The sequence below is a fragment of the Silurus meridionalis genome, chromosome 10, assembly GCF_014805685.1.
Source record: "Silurus meridionalis isolate SWU-2019-XX chromosome 10, ASM1480568v1, whole genome shotgun sequence".
In the NCBI taxonomy this organism is placed as follows: Eukaryota; Metazoa; Chordata; class Actinopteri; order Siluriformes; family Siluridae; genus Silurus; species Silurus meridionalis.
In genome coordinates, this window is record NC_060893.1 from 15,763,745 (window position 1) to 15,785,432 (window position 21,688).

Here is a 21,688-nt window from a genome sequence, read left to right on the forward strand (position 1 = left end):
TGAATTGTTAACTGCATGTTGTACTATACAGAAGTTGAGAAAGTGACCAACACGATTTTAAATTGCACGGAACTGATATATGAAGTAACAAGCACATTAAAAGTGCAGGGTTATAACACGTGACCTATGGCTCACTACAGTGAGGTGACACTTGTGATTTGCCAAACAGTGAACACCACACTATGTCTAGATCTGTGTGTTATTCTTGTTAAAGCAGCAATAAACATAACCCGAATTCAGCACGGGTACTTACACTGTAGCTTACTTGCAAATAGAACAAACGACGACAACAACGGACATGCCCTTACCTGTTCATCACTTCGATGGTAATCATTATCCTCTTCTGGTTTCTCGTCTCCCTCCTTTGCCGCATCCTCAGATTTGACTTCGCCTGGTTTTAGGAAGAAAGCAGATATAATTAATTATTGAAGTTAAACCCTAATGGGCATGCACATTCATTTTTTATATCTGCCAAAGAGAAGGGTTTTTTTTTCAGTAAATTAAATTGTGCACTGGCTTTCTTTTGAGTCTTTCTGTTCACTCAGCCATTAATGGATCTGCACAAGCCATAAGTACAGCAAGGGAATAAAAGAACCATTCGGAAGAACCTTTTTTTTTTTTCATCCGATTTTCTATGAAGGGAGTGCATGAGCTGAAACCTGTGGTGTGGGATTCATCACTTAGACAAGTCAAATAGAAACAGATTTTAACACCACCTTCTTTCACTTTCTGGTACACATTTGGCTGAAGTGTAGAGGGATTAGACATATTTTTATATTGTTTATAAGGAGAGCTTGTTCCAGCCCAGAGCAAATGCAAGTTATTTACTGATATCTATATGCAGGTGCTTGTTTGGGGCCTTTGTGCCTGTGCATTCCCGTTGCCTACAGAAGCTTTTGATAAATGTTCTGAACCCTTTACAATTCATTCCAACATATTTGTGCATTCATTATTCATTGTCTGCTTTCCTGCTTTACACTAAGCCAGTGTGGTAGACTCAACTCTGACTCCAATCTCATAGTTTCTTCATTTAATACACTCGAATTGTAATCAGCACTCCTCCACCACCCCATAATGCAAGCGTGTCAAACGTATTCCCAATCTCGATTATTAATGCATACAAAATGCAGTCCCGCCTAATTAATAAAAACAAGTCCATTTGCAGCTCGTTCAACAAACAACAAGTAAACAGGCTGGAAAGAAATGTCTCTCACATCAATCAGACAGAAAATCAACTGTCTGAGACCAAAAATAAAAAGTTATATGAAATTGAATATTTTGTAAAAACACACACTGATGCACAAAAGGATCATTTTTGAAAACTGTTATAAAGCACATCCTGTTCCTTCGAATATATTTTTGTAATATAGTGTAAAAAATGTGTTTTCAGCAGAAACACATTTACAAATTAAAATTCAATAAATAACTGACAGATTTTTCTACATGTCTCCCAGGTGGAAAAGAAAGTATTGCTTTCACAGGGAGACTGTGAGTTCTGAGGATGCCATAACCATCTGTCAGGAGACCAAAATTGTCTACGTTCTTTTAATGGAATTGATGGCATGCTCTTTCTCCCCTGTTAATCAGAGCGACACTAACCAATCACAGGTGCCTGTGAGCTCAAGAATTAGCAGTTGATGTGATGTGGTGAGCAAGTACACTTCCTGGTTGCTTGCTGAAGTATGCTCTAAGTTAGCTATATAGAAAAAGCAAACAGATGATGTAATGCGTATGTGTTAAGGGCCCTTAGTGGGTACCCTTCAAATAAAGTTTGGCACCAAAAGCAGGAGAAATTACTTTCTGAAGAAACTCTGAATATCCTCTCGCTTATTCTTATTCTCCTGTGCAGCTGCAAAAAGAGGTTCTTCTTGATAAATCTGACTTGCTGCTGGTGAGAGGGGTGGATTGAGGATTATTCTGTCCCCGTTTTTGCTCTGGACAGAGGGGCTGCGTAAAAGACAGACTAATCTTGCTCGCAGAACTTCTGTTATTGCTTCTTTAATAAGCAGTGAGAAGAGATGAAGGGGGAACAGAAAGTCCCCTTCCAAAGACAAATCTGGAGCTCGAACTAGGACAGGAGCATCTCTGGGTAATAAAAGATGACAGCAACTGGGCAGTGCTTCTTTCACCTAATTATGGAATAAAGTGGTGCATCAGTGTGGATTTTCCAGCTATGCCTCTAGCTGTGATTTGCAGGTATGTAGAGGTATGTACTGTATGCTTGTAAGAATGGATATTTGTGTTGTGTTACATATATTTACACACACACACACACACACACACACACACACACACACACACACACACACACACACACACCATTCTAGATTCATTCTAATTCTTGTGTTATAATGTACAGTCTGAAACAGTGACGCAATGCATGCATTTTATGTACACATTTGTGTACATAAAATAAACATCAATCTACTATAAATATATGTATCTACTATGTATGATGCAAAATGTACGCCATCATTAGAGCATCCAATCAATTGAGCTGCCATTTCACTTTCTTTCCACAGCATGTAGCTTTGAGGAAGCAAAGCAAGAGCTACTCTTTTCCCCCCTACTATCTCTTCTCTGTCTGTCTTTTCTTTCTAGGTCTAAGAGCGAGCAGGAGCACAAGCTGATGGCGCAGTGCAGAGATTAAATGAACACTTTCTTGTGAGATGTAAGTCCGCCAAACGCGCTGTGACAGCCAGGAATGAGAGACCAATTCTGCTTCCATTTGAGCCTTAATTACCAAAGTCGGGCTTGCGCATTAGGCCAACGATTAAGGCTGCAGGCTTGGCAGGCCTCTGGGTAGCCATCCACAAAGCCATTAGCACCTACTATAGCGCAGTTACTGTGCATTAAAAAAGCCGCTCTGTAATTGCGCTGTGTGACATAACAAAACAGGGCGTAGGTGGAAAGTGATGAAACAGCAGATGCCGTGGACAGTAGACGATAATGCTAATGATTTGCACTAAAGCTCTCCTGTGACTTTTGTTTCGTACCAGCTAACAGGGAGTGTGTGTGTGGGTGGACCGTACCGTTGCGCTGCGAGTCCAGGTGGGCCTTCATGTTGCACAGCTCTCCTTTGATGTCCCCGGGTACCTCCATGCCTAGTTTCTGATAGAAATCTCTCTGCTTTTTTAACTCCGCTGCACACAGGAATACGTAGAGATTGACTAAACGAGCGTTTTGGTGCTCTAACTGCGACACTTACTGTGTGTCCATTATGATGGAACAAAATAAATAAATAAATAAATAAATAAATAACCACCAACCTTCTTGAAGTCCCGGCACCAGCTTATAGACAATGTCTTGCATTGTTCGGTCATGGCTTACAGGGAGAGAGAAGAGGAAATGTGATTCACACATTTTTAGTCAACTAAAAATTATCAGTCAACTTTTACAGCAGCACTATTCATCATAATTTAAACATGACCAACAACTGGCCTCCTTAATCATTTAAGCATAAATGAATTAGATAAAGTGGGATAATTGGCTGGCATGGGATATCAGTGTGTATTGATTTGTGTATTAAATCTGCTAAGCTCCCACTTCGTATATTTAAATGTGACTTACAGTGTTTGAAATTTTTTCCATTTATGGAAACACTTTTAGACCAGGACTACTGAGACACTTTGTTCCTGTTTAGTGGCTAATTTAAGGTGTTAGATTAATGATTGTGTATTTAGGGATTTCTGTGTAGCGTTTAAAACTCAGTCTGATTACTAATAAATTTCATCTTAAACATTTCAGTAAAATAGCATTATCTGTTATGACAAAACAGCTTTTTAGATTGTACCAGTCTCTGTTTGTTCTCGAGAGACACAAGTACTGAGCCTGTGATAATGGAACCTGGAGCTTTCCACTGAGACCCAGTTACTATGTCATAATGCCTTAGGGTTCAGAGTCCCTCAGGCCTGCTGCAAGAACAGCCAGAACAACCTGGTGTGTATATATACCTACCTGATATATATGCCATATATATGTGTGTGTGTGTGTGTGTGTGTGTGTGTGTGTGTGTGTGTGTGTGTGTGTGTGTGTCTCTGACATTCCCAGAAATCTGACTGTCCATCAGCACTGTGAGCTCTAAAGCTACTAGGGGGTTTTAGTTTGTACAAGATAAACCACACATTGGTGTGCATCTCATCTCAGATCAGACATCACGAAGGAATTTGCAACATTATGACTGCAGTGTGATTGAATCATGTTTCTTTTACCGCCAGCTTTGCTAACTGCTTCTTGTGGGCAGTAGTGACTCATGTGCCCTTTATTTTTAGTGAGGATTCTATCTGTTTTATGCAACAATGTCATTGTTTGCACACTTACATACACTTTTATTTTTTAAGGAGTTCTTGTATCCTTTTCACACAGCTTTAACTGCAGATATACTGGGCATGTTGAGGCATGTTGAGGCATGTTGAGGCATCCCCTCGATTTAGTCTCCGTTTTGTACCATAGTGTGGTATACTACAAGTACACAAAATGCAGACTCATACCAAGGACAGATCACATCTAAGTGCTCAATGTGCCTTGGTGGCCCCCTGCTGGGCTGTAACAAGCCCTACAGTTAGTACTGTGCATGTCTGTGCATGTTTGTACGTGTACATTGGGTCAGGCCTGGCTACTGCAGCACACTGGGGGGAAGAATAAGCCCAATTAGTGAGCACTGCCGTGCCCTACAGCATGCACAGAGAAATCTAGGGACAAGAAGGGGTCTGGCATTTAAAGAGATCCACAGACTGTGGATATATAAATATGTTTGTTCGTTTCAAAAAGACATGGCCAGTATAAACACACAGATTTGTTTGTCACTGCTCAAACAGCACAGATGGATAACACGCACAGTAAATTCAAATGAATTATGTATCGGCAAAAAGGACACTTCACTCACTGGGGAGCGCAGCATTGTTTCCCGGCCTCAAAATATCACCGCCTTTTTATTTTTACGCACTGTCAAACTCCTATCGGGCCACAACCTTTTACCTGCAGGGCATCTGGACAGCATAGTGAATATTTAATGTCTTTAATATTTAATACGCTGCAAAATACGGCATGCTGGGGATCATTCTTTATTACTAATTACCTGATTACTGATATTAAAGCGCTTTATTATAGGCATAAATAGTTGTAATAACACTCTTAAAAATCTATACCCTCAAAAAAAAACATAATAATTTATGGTAACCCTAATCAGGACACTTTTGTAGCTTGAAATCAAACAAACCTAAAATCAAGACAAACCAGCATTATTTTTTTTATTATGGCTTTTAACTTGCTGTTCAAAACGGGGATGGGGTGTATTTACCCTGAACTACCCCGGAGAGTTTCGCTATTCGAGCATGTCTATGGCAACGTGTGAGCCATTGCCTGATGTAAGGAACGTGAGCCTCCAAAACAGCCTTTTGATTGGTTATTTGTAAATTATGTTTTAGTCACACTGTCTGAACATATGAGTGTGTGTACCTCAAGGCGCTGTCGCTCGTGGCCAAAAAAAGGGTACAAAATAAACCAGAAACGCTACAAGCTATTAAAGGAAATTACTATTCGAATTGAACACAGAATCCAACAGCACAATAAAAACAGCTGTGCAAGTGCCTGTAACAATGTACAACCATTATGATCCACAGGAACGCATCAACAGTAACACTAAACTGCATATGCAATAAAAATATCAAACTGTACCACAAAATGAGCATCATTGCTCGGTCAGAATTCTCACTAAAGGACCCGTAAATCATGACTTTTACTGCCCACGCAAACATTTAGCAATGTTGGCTCTAAAAATACACAACGTGTTCTCACTGCAGTGCTTATAGTCATATTGCTGCAGGAGTTTTCATCATCATGTCTAAAAAGTACAAGCAAGGAGACATGGAGAGTCAGACAGAGAGAAAGGGCAAAGATGAGGCCAGATGGACTACGCCCACTCTTAGCTTTTTATACACATCACTAAAGTGAAAAGACCTAGGAGCATAACACAGCTGAGAACATGACCCCTTATTGTGCTGTGATAGGATGTACTCTGTCAGTCATCTGCATGTTTTGTCCGCATGTGTGTGTGTGTGTGTGTGTGTGTGTGTGCGCATGCTGATTGCATCTGCTTGCTGCAGTACACACTCACCCGATATACTGCAGTGGGTGGCTCTGGTGAATGACAATCCTACACGTGGGGCATGTGTTGTTCTCTTCCAGATATTTCACTAAGCAGCTCCTGCAGACTGTACACACACACACACACACACACACACACACACACACACAATATATTGTTAGATCATTTGAAATCCATACTAATATCCTGCATGTAAAGGAAATCAAGGACGACAGAACAATAAGCAGCGTTACATGGGGCATCAACTGATTCCGCTGTGGAGCTTTGAAAATAAAAAAGGAGAAAATGAGACGTGACATATTACAGTTCTGTTCTTTTCCTCCCACAGTGAAAGTCAGTCCAATAGAGCCTGGAACCGTTACACTCATGAGTGGCACAAGGGCTCCCTCTACTGTTCATCACCGTTATAAAACGATCTCTGTCGATTCAGACAATCGCTTCGAAAATACTGAGTGAAATGTGTGTGCTAATTAAACTGAGCCTGAACAGACTACGCTCCAGTTAAATAGGCGCACTTAACTCATACACTTACTGAGCATTTTATACAAACACCAACCATATGTACTTTGCACAGTATGTTGTTCTCAGAGCTGACCCTGAAACGTTAGTGACATGCTAATGCATGTGGTGCTGTATGGAAACATGAGCAAAGGATAACATAAATGTGTGTGTGTGTGTGTGTGTGTGTGTGTGTGTGTGTGTGTGTGTGTGTACTCACAGGTGTGTAAGCATTCAGTGACGGTAGTGGCATCGATCAGGTACCCCTCACAAAGGCGACATGTAATGTGGGCATTTATGTCCCACAGTTTGATCTTCCTTGTGAGCATCTCGGGGTTCTAAAGAACAAACAGGTTTTTGTTATTTACAAATAAAAAAAAAAAAGAGCAATTCTCAGTCTCTCATAGGGGAGTAGTGCACACAATCCTTCTTACATGCGGAACACAGTTAAAATCCGAGTTCCCTCAGGAACGTATTAAGTGGCGGACCACAAGTCTGTGGTTTAGTCTCCATTTATTTTTATTATTATTATTATTATTATTATTATTATTATTATTATTAAACATGGAAACATACAAAACAATGCCAGGGGTATAAAATAGAAACTAGAGTTAGTCCATAGTGTCTGTAGTAGCTAGCGTTAACCGCTAATGAAGGATGGAAGGAATAAAGACATTTGTTCTGTATCTGTATTACCAAATGGGATCTAACAATTGAAAACTATTTAATTAAAAATATTTTTTCATTTATTTTTGTGCCAATTTAATTGATTAATCAATGTAATCAATATAATAAATATATGCAATTATATATTGATAAAATGTTATAAAATATGATATATATATATATATATATATATATATATATATATATATATATATAACCATTTTATTTAAAATTGTTTTTAAAAAGGACCCTGTTCAAATGTTAATCACAAATGTTAATAATAATATAAACTGCGTTAAATTAAAAAATAAATAAATAAATAAAATGCTGTTTACATGTTTACTGTGTGCCATAATGATCTACTCTGTCGTTTACAACAGAAGTGATTTCTACTGCATTTCAATCTACACAAAATAAATAAAATAAATTTTAGATTTCTATTTTTCTTCAATATACTTTCAATATACAATTATATATATATATATATAACCATTTTATTTAAAATTGTTTTAAAAGGACCCTGTTCAAATGTTAATCACAAATGTTAATAATAATATAAACTGCGTTAAATAAATAAATAAATAAATAAATAAAAATAAAAAAAATAAAATGCTGTTTACATGTTTACTGTGTGCCATAATGATCTACTCTGTCGTTTACAACAGAAGTGATTTCTACTGCATTTCAATCTACACAAAATAAATAAAATAAATTTTAGATTTCTATTTTTCTTCAATATACTTTCATACTTTATATATATATATATAAAATTGTTTTTTTTTAATTATTAAAAAAAAACATCTCTCATCATTTCTATTCTATTAATGTCTGAAAATCATAAACTTTATTAATCTAACTCATTATAAGCTGCATGAATGTAGCTGGCATCAGTTAATGAAGAAAAAAAAAAATATATATATATATATAAAATGACAAGGCAAAAATGTAACATCTGGCACAAACAACCATGCCAAGGTCAAGGTCAGTGAGATCACATTTATCTTCCTATTCTGAGGAATGATGTCAATTTGAACTGAATCGTTTGTATCAGTAGCTCTACAGGATTAGCTGAATTAATAACTGAGTGAATGGGCAGGGAAATAGGTGTTCTTAAAACAGCCAGGGAAATTTGTATTAGTAAAAGTTGTATTGATATTTAGTTTTCTCCTTAAAAAAAAAAAAAAAAAAAAGGAAAAAAAGATCTACAGTTAACGCACCACAAAAACACTTCCACTATGTGACTATGACTCTTCCTTTCACTCTGCCAAGAAATAGAGAATCCTGGAATTGGATTTACTAATGAGCCATATTTTCACATTTTCTTTTCCACCTCAATGACACCTCCTGCATGCTTTGCTTATACAAAATAGTGTTATTTAGACATTCTCGAGAAGCCAGTGAACCAGGGTAAGAACAAATTTCCATCTCAGTCATGAAATTAGTTATAACTGACACTCTGAGGTTAACCTGAGGTGATTCTTTTGCACCGGTAGATAAAAAAACAAAAATAAATACACTCACACAATGTGTGTGTATACATACACGCATGGTATATTGTGTTGTGTGTGTTGCATGCTTACCCCTAATGCTGCCATGAATCTACTGCAGACAGAAAGGCAGCCAGGCCAGCATTAGCTGTGCATCATGAACCAATGCTCACACACCTACAGAGGAAACAAACACAATAAAACAAATCAATCACCTGCATAAAGGAAGGTTTTTGGAATAAAATGCAAGGGGAACTAATAAATTGTATAAAAGGTGTAGAATATATACATTTAGTTTAACATGCGCAAGAACCAAGGAAAAGAAGGAAAAGCCTTTGTTTTTTTTCTATACTATGACAGTTCTGACATTTTTAACGTCATTACGATACACCAACTATAATAACACAGTGTTGCTGAATTCTTGAATCTGATTGGTCAGGAAGTTTTCAATCATTTTGTTTGGAAACGAGTCTAATAAAAGGATTTGATTATTTGTATTATGCACTGTTAACTGCAAAATGCTGTCACAAAAAAGTACTTTCTACGTAATCATTCATTCAACACGTGTTCGAGTGCTTGAGACATGTTCATCTGTGTCACGTTTTTAAGGTTCACTGTAGTGCTGGAATGCAAATGACAGGTTTACATCAATGCAATTTTTGTTAACATTAATCATTAGAGGTCGACGGATCCATCCGCCGGACGATTAATCGAGCCGATTTTTGGCATTTTTTAATTAATGAATCAGCATCGGCCAATTGTGCTGCAAATTAGGTGCGGATTATTAGGCAGGTGCGCCTGAAACACCAAAGTAGGGCTGCAACAACTAATTAATAAAATCGATAATGAAATTTGTCATAGTTGGGCTGCTCAGCTTAAAGGTTTGTGTGTCGGCAAGATAAAACAGGTGCTTGGGAAAATAACGGACAGTACAGGGTCAAGTGCAGCAGGTAAAGTGTGCGTTCCCAGTCATGGGAGCATTTTATATAAAACGCAAAGAAAACATAACAGAAGTTATGCAAAGCGGAGATGTGTGGGATGGAAGACCACAGTGATGCACAAGCACATGAAAAGAAAACACAGTGGTGTCACGGGTGAAAGTGAAACATCAGCACGTTAAGCAAAAACTGTAGAATCCTCTTAATGTGAAAATGGTGTAGTTTAATGAAGTGTTATTGTGTAAACGGTTTGTAACTTCAGCACAGTCGCACTGGATCTGTTCTTTTGTGACTCGCGAGCACCAGGTTGCGCAATCGGCTCGCGACATAGTGATGGATTCAATTTAAACGGTGCGAACAAACACTAAATCTAAAAGCAGCAAATAACAGCAGCAGTAAACAATCACATTTTAAGTCACCGTTTTGGTTTTCAGCAAAGATTATGCTCTGGTACACCAATGCATATTTTTTTTTTTTTTTTTTTACTAAGTTACCTTGCTGCGTTTTTCCGTTCCATTCTCTTTTTATAGCATTTGTTTACTACAACAGTAACTTCTGTTTTACAAACAATATTTTACTGCGGCTTTACTACGATCAAATGCTTGTTTTTAATGTTTGCATATTTAATGAATGCAAATATAATTTGATTATTATACAAAATGTAATTGATTATATATTCTAGATGCTTATATCTTCACAAATTAAAAAAAATATCTGTGCATTGTTTTTTTTACATTTCAAAACAATGTTCTATTATATTTTATATATTTTATATAGATTTTTTAAAGCACGGTTGTCAGTTTGCCATCTGCAAAATACAATGCAAATGTTAATTTACACAAGTTGCTTTATCTTGCATACCTAGCAATTATTTTAACAGAAAGAAACAAGTCAGCATTGGTGAATTTGTTCAAAGGAGAAATCCCCCATGTACTCCTCAACAAGCAGCCAATATAAACTTTAAAATATCTAAATTAAAGATTCAAAGTTAAACTCGAAATGCATTTGAATTTTTAGGTACAACTTTATACATAAATACCATGAATTGGAGTTTTATATAGTTATAATAAACAAAATAAATAATTTTATCTGAGTAAACTGAAAAAAATAATTAATTAATTAATTTAATTAATTTAATTAAAAAAAAAAAGAATAATCGTCTGATTAATCGGTTACCAAAAGAATCGTTAGTTGCAGCATTCTGCGTTTGTTCTGGAAAAAACAACACTCATACCAGCAGGTGGCAGTAGTGTGTATTCGGAACTAGGAAACAGGAAGAGCTCAAACGGTGAATATATAAAGCAAGCAGTGTTTCCACCTTCAGCAATCATTACTAATGGATTCATGTAGCATTTTCAATCATGTCTGCTGAGTTGCAAAGACAAAAGCAAGAATGACAACAAGCATGTTCTGTTTTGTAGTTTTACTCGTGCTCATTTGCTAATCTGAATAGCCAATCGGAGTTCTCCTTCTTGCCGAAGAGTTCCGTCTACGATTCCTCATGCAGAATAAGTTTAAAATAAAAGGCTGAAGCCGTCACGCTGAAGCCAACGGTGTAGAACAATGGGCATCATATATCTGTCAACGGCTGCCCTGAAAACCCAGCCATTAGGGTTGCACAAGCCAGTGCACTCTTAGTGCTGGTTCCAAGCCTGGGTAAATGGGGAGGGTTGCATTAGGAAGGGCATCCAGGGTAAAACATGTGCCAAATCAATTATGCGGATCATGAATAAAAATTTCATACCGGATCGGTCGAGGCCCGGGTTACCAACGACCGCCACAGGTATCGTTAGCCAACAGGGTACCGGTGGAAATTGGGCTACTGTTGGCCGAAGGAGGAGAAGGAGAGGAGGAAGACGTTTTTTAGAGACAGCAGGGAAAGGAGGAGTGTAGGAGAGTGGAGGTTCGGGTTGATACTTTAAATGTTGGTACTATGACTGGTAAAGGGAGAGAGGTAGCTGATATGATGGAGAGGAGAAAGGTAGATATGTTGTGTGTTCAGGAGACCAAGTGGAAAGGGAGTAAGGCCAGGAACATTGGAGGTGTTTAAACTGTTCTATTATGGTGTGGATGGGAAGAGAAATGGTGAAGGGGTGATTCTGATGGAAAAGTGCAGTAAGAATGTAGTGAAGGTGAAGAGAGTTTCTGATAGGGTGATGAACGTTAAGCTGGAAGTTGAAGGGGTGATGATAAATGTCATCAGTGTTTATGCTCCACAAGTGGGGTGTGAGATGGAGGAGAAGGAAAGATTCTGGAGTGAGTTAGATGAAGTGGTAGATGATGTACCTAGGAAAGAACAATTGGTGATTGGGGCAGACTTTAATGGGCATGTAGGTGAAGGGAACAGAGGTGATGAGGAGGTGATGGGTAGGTATGGACTTAAGGAGAGGAATGTGGAAGGGCAGATGGTGATAGATTTTGCTAAAAGGATGGAAATGGCAGTGGTAAACACTTAGGTGCACACAGGTGGACTATGTTCTTTGTAGGAGATGATGGTGGAATGAGAAAGTGCAGGAAAGCATAAGAAGAAAGAGGTTGGTGAAACAGAATTGGGATCGACAGAATAGTAGACAGGAGTACAAGGAGATGCGGTAGCAGGTAAAGAGGGATGTGGCGAAAGCCAAGAAAAAGGCATATGAGGAGCTGTATGAGAAGTTGGACACTAAGGAAGGAGAAAAGGATTTGTACCGATTGGCCAGGCAGAGGGACCGAGCTGGGAAGGATGTGCTGCAAGTTAGAGCAATAAAGGATGGAGAGGAAAATGTGTGGACTAGAGAGGAGAGTGTGTTGAGAAGATGGAGGGAGTATTTTGAGCAGCTGATGAACGAGGAAAATCAGAGAGAGAGAAGGTTGGATGGTGTGGAGATGTGAAGCAGGATGTAGATAGGATTAGTAAGGATGAAGTGAAAGCAGCGATTAAGAGGATGAAGTGTGGAAAGTCGGTTGGACCAGATGACATACCTGTAGAAGCGTGAAGATGTTTAGGTGAGATGGCAGTGGAGTTTTTAACCAGATTTTTTTAACAGGATTTTGGAAGGTGAGAAGATGCCGGAGGAATGGAGAAGGAGTGTGCTGGTACCGATATTTAAGCATAAGGGAGATGTGCAGACCTGCAGCAACTACAGGGTAATAAAGTTGATCAGTCACACCATGAAGTTATGGGAAAGAGTAGTGGAAGCCAGGCTGAGAGAAGAGGTGACCATCTGTGTGCAGCAGTATGGTTTCATGTCGAGGAAGAGCACCACAGACACATTATTTGTTTTGAGAATGTTGATGAAGAAGTATAGAGAAGGACAGAAGGAGTTGCTTTGTGCGTTTGTGGATTTAATGATTGTGGCATTGAATAAAAGACAGGAGGTGGAGCTGGAGGTAGCAGAGCTGAAGAGGTTTTCATTGGGAGTGACGAAAATGGACAGGATTAGAAACGAGTTTATTAGAGGGACAGCGCATGTAGGATGTTTTGGTGACAAGGTGAGGGAGGCGAGATTGAGATGGTTTGGACATGTGCAGAGGAGGGACATGAGTTATATTGGTAGGAGAATGCTGAGGATGGAGCCACCATGTAGGAGGAAAATAGGAAGGCCAAGGAGGAGGTTTATGGATGTGGTGAGGGAAGACATGCAGGTAGTTGGTGTAAAAGAGGCAGATGTAGAGGACAGGGGGGTATGGAGATGGATGATCCGCTGTGGCGTCCCCTAATGGGAGAAGCCGAAAAAAAAGAACAAAATCTTTGCTATTGTACCGTTTGAAATATAAAAGATACAAGTATACCACACATCCCTATTCCACACTCCGTTTTGGCCTTCAATCGACACCGAGTTCGTTTTTTTAAACAGTTTTTTGAAAAGCTCTCTAAAGGAGACAATTTTTAAAAAGCCAATTCTGCAGTGCGATGTGGCCTGTGAAAACTGAGGATTTTGAAAACGATGACGCATTTTCTGTCCTTGCGTTTTCAGATGTTTCTGTGTGGATGAGCAACTTTTGGGAACGACTAAAAACGAAAACGTGACCGCAGCGCATTTTCAGACGAAAGCTCCTTTTTCTAATTTATCCAGATGAGTGGAAACGTAGCCTAACTTTAAGACGGAAAAAGAAATAAAAATAAAATAAAAATAAATAAAAAAAGAGGATGATGTTGGAATTGTTTATAACAATTATAATACAAGTGACAGTAGGAACAACATTAAATGTAACAACAACAAAAAAGAAAGCAGATGTTATTCCTTAATTAATAAGAAATGGTCAATGTTTGCCAACTGCTATGCCTGAAGTAGAACATAACACTCTAGAATGAGTCGTTATTGAATAATTATTTTCCTATAACAGCATCCTGTTGTGTTAAATTCTGAAAAAAATACTAGGGAAGAAATCTTTGCTCATTCTAGTGATCATTTCTGCACAAAATTTTTTTTTATCCACAACTAAAATCAATAAGACAAATAAGACCATGATACCTTTAGGCATATTTTCCGAGGTCATACGCACAACAGACAATAATAGAAATCGAAATGTCAGTAAATGCAGGTATAAAGAGAAGAACTCCATGGTTTTTTTCCCAAAGGATTTGGCAGCCACTGGGCCATGTGACAACACACACATTGTGGCATTGCTGAAAATACACAAGATACAACCCCCCCCACCCCACACAGACTCACACACACACACACACACACACACACACACACACACACACACACACACACACACACAGACACACAGAGACACAGAACTTGCTGTTTAGCTTTCAGCAGCTCATCTGAGAGTCGAGGCAGAGAAAAGAAACCAGTCACCATTAGTGTTTCCATCTGCTTACTGGCCTGTGAAATGACTTCCCTTAGGTTACATAGATGATGAGCGCAATGTGACCAAGGACGTGTTACTAAACGGATGCGGTACATCCGGAGGACTTTCTCCTCTAACAACTGTTACAAAAAAAAGGATAGACCAGAGGAGTTGTTAGACTACTGCGGCACAATTTACTCCTGAAGTAATGGAGAGCTATAGAGTCAGATGAGAAAAGAGTTTCCTCTTTTAGCTGTTCAGATCGCAGCAGTGCAAGGCTTTGAGAACACCTTTAATAACTGTACAATTGATCTGAAATTCACACAAAAAAAAAACATCCAAAAATGCGCTATTTTTGATAGACTAAATGGACAAACGTTCATAGACACCTGGCCATAAGATTTGTACATGCTTTCTGAACATCCCGATTGCTGCTCCCACTCTTCTGGGAAGATGTTTCACTAGATTTTAGCATGTGTTTGTACAGAATTTGTGTAGTTGTGCTTATTGAGCCACAAGAGTGTTAATTATATACTGATGGAAAGTCAGAAGACCTGGGGTGTTATGGTGAAGAACCACAAGTCAGGTGTCACAATACTTTTGCCCATATAGTGTAGAAATAACACTATAAATGTATATATTTATTTATTTATTTATTTATTTTCTTTTAAATGAGTGATATTTAACTGTCAAAAATGAATCTAACTTTATTATTCATATACTAAATTTAAATTTGGTCAAACAATCGAGATATTTAATCCTTTCCAACGGCACCAGAAGCAGCAGTTCTAAATTTCTCAAAAATATGCATGTGACTGGCAGGTCTATTTTTCTGCAAAAATAATGTGGCAGTCATTCACATAAGCAACTACAGTCATCATGAAACATAAAAAAGCCGTTTTTTGTGGTTTGGTTCAGTGCCACCTCGAAAATAAAATTTTCTTAACACGGATATTCAGCTCTCGAGTTCACTCATTTTGCAACTGTTTAACAGTGCATTTGTGCACATCTGAAGTATTTGAATGGAAACTCTTCTGCTTTGCATACATTGAGTTAATTCATGGTATACCCTGTATATACAAGAAGTTACAGAATTAACTTCATCCCTGTTCAGCCTCAATTAACCCAAAATAGGTCCATAGGCTTTAACTACAGTGAGGATATGAGCACTAAAGAGAGCTGCCTAATCACCCAGAGGAATACACAATATCAAACAAAAAGCTTATAATGTGGTGGTAAAGTGGCTTGCAAATGTTCCCTGTGGTTTTATGGATGAATGCAGATACAATACGATATTTTAAGTGAATACCACAGTGTAGAGTGTAGAAGTCCTGACCAGCTCCTGTTCTGTCTGTCCACATAATCACTGAGGCATGTACTTATTCACAAGAACAATTAGTATATGACCCAGTTTTCCCAAACATGGTCAGGGATATCAGTCATGGAGACACATTTGTCAACTCTTAAACAGACATATGCAATTGTCCTTACAAAGCATTGCATAACAATGAGAATCTTGCTGAATTTAATGGCATGTGTGTGTGTGGAGGACACTATAAATCAGCCTTTTGTAAGATCATAATGCTATATAATCTTAAATCCTCTCCATCGACATGCTCATTCCTCAGCTACGCTGACAGATCTACTCCAACTCAACACCGTGCCGCTATCAGAGTCTGAGCCAGATTTAACCATGCAGGGCTGCTAAAAAAAAAAAAAAATTATAATTTATTATATAAAAAAAAATATATAATAATAAAACAAAAATTTTACTTTATTCCTCTCCTGAGCTTTTCTAGTTCATCAACTTCAGTTACATCCATCAAGTTTCTAATCAGTCTCAAGCAGATGTCATGTGGAGATTTCTGGCCAGACTGAGGAGCAAGATAACCATTAAAATCTTTTCCAAATCAGTTAACTATTCAAATGTGAAATGTAAAACAGGGGACAAGGGTCATTCGTGAATGTTTCAGTCGGGCATAGAAATATGATTATCCACTTTATTCAAGGATTCTGTAGTAAAAGCTCTTCTCAGCTGTTTTTGATTTTGAGTAGAAAAATGTTGGTGCCACTTATATATATATATATATATATATATATATATATATATATATATATATATATATATATATATATACCCACAATGGTAAGATAAGAAAATAATTTCCCCAATAATTTGCTTTTAATTGCACTTTTCGTAGCCCATATCATTTGTCTTGCCTATAGTTTATGATCCTTATTAACAAAATGTAATTATTCACCACTCGAATATATGATGTGAGCTTTTTCTTTTGAAACTGACTACTCGTGTCAGAAATCTAATTTGGAATTGAGGTTTGTTACGTTCCATAAAATCAGAGAAATGTTTGAATGTAATCATAATGAAATACAAAGCGAGTTAACACTTTGTTATAGATCTGTGTGATTTTGTGTTTCATTTGCTGAAATTTGAATACTAGAAAAAAAAAAAGCAGCCCTTTAACTCAAAGCTTATTTGTAGTGTGCCTTTGTTTGGGAGCTCAGCATAAAGTTCAAGCATTAAACAGTCCGGCAAGTAGCACAGTTCACTGACCATAAACCCAAAAAACAAGCGCTTTAAAAATAAAATTATAACATAATAGCATACACAATTGTATCTGTTTGGAACACGTAATATATTCATTGTGTGGTTTCATCCCAAGTTTTAAAATCTCATGGCAACTCTATCTTTCTGTGGACATTTACACATTTACCCACATCTCACACATTTATATATACATTCTACCCCCGATAATTCGCGGTTCAGAAAATTTGCAGGTTCTCGTTTGGAACCTAACTAACAGCAAGTTGCGGATTATCTTAAAATTTGCGGGAATCCGCAGCGGTGACCGAATGTTCAGGAACGTTAGGAATAGCATTTTAAACCATGTTTTAACACATATAATTTTTAAAACATTATTGTATTAAAGTGGGATAATATCTAGATTAATTCACTAAGATACCATAGAGGCTGCGGGGGTGCGTCAAAAATTTCCGGCTTTACGGGAAAAAAGCGTCTTCGGGCGAAACCCCCGCGAGTTCCGACAGACCGCTGTACCTTTTCACATTTAGCTACATCTACTTCACAGAAACTTCCGACCAACCTGGAAAGAAATATCAGAAACAAATGATGAATCAACATTATATCCACTCAAATCAAATCTCTCATATGCAACACACAACTTCAGTCCAGTCTTAATTGGATCTCTAAGTACCGAAGAGTTCAGATACTTGCGCAAACAGGCTCTCGTTGAGGCTAAAACCCTAAACACACTGACAGGGAAGCGCACAAGCATATCATGTTGACAGAAATAGCAGGCATGCATGTGCACTTTCTGAAGGAACACACTGTGGTTGACCTCGCATGAACCCGGTCTCGTGTTCCAGAGGTTATGACGATCGGCGCAGGGGGTAAGCATGGCCACGCTCTCTTAACCAGCGCTTAGCGCCTTGCAAACAGACTCTCACAAACTGAATCTCACAAAGGAGTTAGTGTTGTCCAGCAGCGCTGTTGGACAAGCGGACACTGGCACGCGCACACACGCACTTCTAACCATGAATGCGTTCTCTGGGTTCAGCTGGCCTGACAGAGACAAACCGGTTTGACTTTTGACACACCGAGGGTTCACGTGTAACGTGTTGACGACCCCAAAAGAGCAGCTAATGTTTTTTAGATAAACACTCTTACATGGGTCAAACACAGCAGAACCAAACAAACATCTCACTGTGTCAGAATGATTTTTATATATATATATATATATATATAGATAGATATAGATAGATATAGATATAGATAGATACAGAGAGAAAATATATATACATATATATACACGTATATATACATATATTTTTTGTGCTGTTGGTGCATGTTATTATTTTATATAAACTTTTAACATGCACCAACAGTACGGGTCAATCGAAGACTAAAAAAATATACAAAAATAATGTAAATTGAAAACAAATCCTAAAAATATGATAAACTGACTATTAGGGATGCACCGAAATGAAAATTCTTGGCCGAAACCGAAAACCGAAACACAGAAAGAAATTATGCCAATTATTACCACCATTGCATTTATGGCCATGACCGTGTACTAAACTTACTAAAATCAAGGCATTTAAATTGCATAAATTAATATTAAAGTTTTAAAGAATAAATCAATTACAAATATGAAAATATTTATTTATAGCACATTGCAACAATGCACAGGATAAAATAAATTAAAATTCTAACTTAAATGTTTAACTTAAATGCACTCATGTGTACATTAAATAATAATGTACAGGCCCTCTGGCCTGCTGAAAGGTTCTAAAATTAAATATGTTCTTTCATAAAACCAAAGTGCATTCAGAACAAGTGCAACTGCTTAAAGATACAATAAACACTATCACTGGGAAACTTCCTGCCTTTTCAAAAATGTCCACCACAGACGGAGTGCGCATGCTCAGAGGGGTTTTGCTTTTCTGTGCCGCATTCCTCTGATATTCAACATAGCGATCGGGATGTTTGGATTTCAGCTGATAAATTAAACCCGACGTGGAGAAAGTCTTTTCAGACGCACCCCATCTTGAAATTTCGGCATTACATGTTTTTCAAATCGCTATCCGTGGATCTTTCTCAGATATACTGAAATACGTCCAACACCGCAGACATGTTGTTTTAGAAAAGCACGTGCAGGACGCGGTTTCTGTTTGCGTCATCACAACACACTGTTTCGGCCGTGTTTTTTCGGTGATCAAAGTCTTTTGGCCGAAAACCGAAAATGCACTTTTGGGCCATTTTCGTCCGAAAATTTCCGGTGGCCGAATATTCTGTGCATCCCTACTGACTATTTTACTCACTGATTGTATAACCACCACCGATGATGATTCAGGCGTACATACTTTATTATTTATTGAATTACTTTGTTCTTGTGTAAAAGCTGGGATTCGCGCCACGATAAATAATGCATTAAATAATGTCGTTCAAAAACCATAATGCAAAGCGTTTGCAATTATAATGTAGCAAAGCATCGCAAAACACACAAGCCCAGCAAAACCCCTTCAGGCATTCGTTTTCACTGATGGTTAGTTTCAAAGTGAGTAGCATCAAATGTTAATGGGACGCAGCACAAACCACAAGCGTACGCAAGGTACAGTTTAGTATACATGAAGACTCTCGGTGAAAATGAAGCAGGTTACACAGACTGGGTGAGAGCGCAGCAGGAGGGCAAAAACACAAAGGCAACAATGTTCTTTTTTTAAACCTGTGTTTCTAAAACACTATTCAAATCATCACAATCTGTTCGTACTATTGTGTAATATAAGTTTTTGGTCAAAAACAAAGGGTAATATTGGGTGGTGGTTGTTTTTTTTTTTTCCATTTTTGGCCAAACATTTTCTGTGCTGAACAGTTCAATCCCTCATAATTATCTGAGCATCAAGAACATTGAAACAGCAGGGGAATCTTAATAGTCAATAAGATGGCCACTGGTTCAGGTTCAAACTCTGCCAATTTATCAGTTGCACATTAACAAGAAATTACCATTTTGAAACTTGCACTTTTACTGTGGGGATATAACTATTGTATGATGATAAAAAAAAATGAATTACTTGATATCAAATAAACGAATTTCAACTTTTTTTTCAACTTTCCCATTTAATCCCCATTTGTTGTTACTTTATTGGGAGATTTTCCACTAAATTTTGGATTGTGGATGTGAAGAGCCAGACGCAGGAGCATTAGTAATTAGCATTAGTTAAAGGCTCTGGCATGGAGAAGCTGATGCTGGATCTGTGATGATCACAAATGTTGAGCTCAGTAGCTCCTACTTTTATACCAAAGACTGTAGAAAGAACATTTACTTATAATCTTATACTCCAGTACTCATGTTAGTTCTCACTCTCCAGTGTTCTGTATTGTTGAAAGATTTATGATCAAACTCCTGATGTCACCCAAATGAGGGTGGGTTCCCCTTTTGAGTCTGGTTCCTCTTAAGGTTTCTTTCTCATAACATCTAAGGGAGTTTTTCCTTGCCACAGTCGCCACAGCTGCTCATCAGGGATAAATGCACACCATTCACCTTGACTGTTGATTTCTGTTAAGCTGCTTTGAGACAATGTCTGTTGTGAAAAGCGCTATACAAATAAACTTCACTTGACTTGACTAGTAAATCAGGTATGGATGTAGAGTGAGGAGGCCTGGGGTGCAGTCAGCGTTCCAATTCATCCCAAAGGTGTTCAATAGGGTTGAGCTGAGTGGTCTATAAAAGATAAGATCTTCCACTCCAAACCATTTAAAGCATGTCTTCATAGAGCTCACTTTATGCAGAGGGGCATTGTCATGCTGGAAAAAGGAGTTTGGGTCTCCTAGTTCAGGTGGAGGAAGAATTTAATTCTACAAACATCCAAATACATCCTATACAATTGTGTGCCTTGAACGTGTGGCATCCGTTTGGTGAAGAACCACAGATATGTCATTACGGTTTAGTTTCTAAAGTTAAAGGTCGATCGATTGATTGACCGGGGGATTCATCGGGATGATTTCTGACATTTCTAAATGAAATCGGTATCAGGGGATCGTGCTGCAAATTAGGCCGATTATTAGGCAGGCGCATCTGACGCACGGCCCCGTAGGTGTACATTTTGTGCTTGCGTGAGAAAACACAACTCTCTCATACCAGCAGGTGGCAGTAGTCTGTATTCGCCATACGAACCGGGAAACCAACTGTAAATATATATAAAGCAGGCAGCGTTTACACCTGCCTGCTTACTAACAGATTCGTGTAGCTTTTTTCTATGGAAGGATATTACAAACAGTATTTAAAAGAAATTGCAAATTGTATCAGCAATTGCGTTTTCCGCACATAAAATGTGACATAATCCAAACATTATGCATTAGCGACAAATTTCAATGGAAACGCAAAGTCCATTTGCAACTGTATTTTACGTTTCTTAAGAGTTATGACCATGTCATATGTAAATAGCAATAATTATTACCACATTTGCGTTTTCTCTTTCTCTGCGTCACGTGCGTCGCCTGCCAAAACTCAAAGGGAATCGCAATTTCTTTTGCATTTGAATTTCCAAAGCCTTGCACCATTTAAATTTATGACGCCTTGCATGGAAAGCTGCCAATCAAGTTTCAGGGGTGAGACTATATTTTTGAGCGTGTTGGTATTGGCAAGTAATGTCACTCTCCGTCGACGGCCAAC

At 38.1% G+C, this 21,688-nt stretch overlaps 1 protein-coding gene across 1 annotated transcript in view; it reads right to left on the reverse strand.

Annotated features, from left to right (window-relative positions):
* The window catches only part of LOC124392522 (polycomb group RING finger protein 3), a 47,136-nt gene that overhangs the window by 13,197 nt on the left and 12,251 nt on the right, over positions 1–21,688 (reverse strand). The window contains exons 2-7 of the mRNA XM_046859636.1: positions 8,851–8,934; positions 6,825–6,942; positions 6,116–6,212; positions 3,270–3,325; positions 3,033–3,143; positions 309–391 (exon numbers count right to left, since the gene is read on the reverse strand). Coding sequence (XP_046715592.1) covers positions 309–391; positions 3,033–3,143; positions 3,270–3,325; positions 6,116–6,212; positions 6,825–6,942; positions 8,851–8,865 — 480 coding nt within the window. The 5' untranslated portion in view covers positions 8,866–8,934. The remainder of the gene's footprint in view (positions 1–308; positions 392–3,032; positions 3,144–3,269; positions 3,326–6,115; positions 6,213–6,824; positions 6,943–8,850; positions 8,935–21,688) is intronic.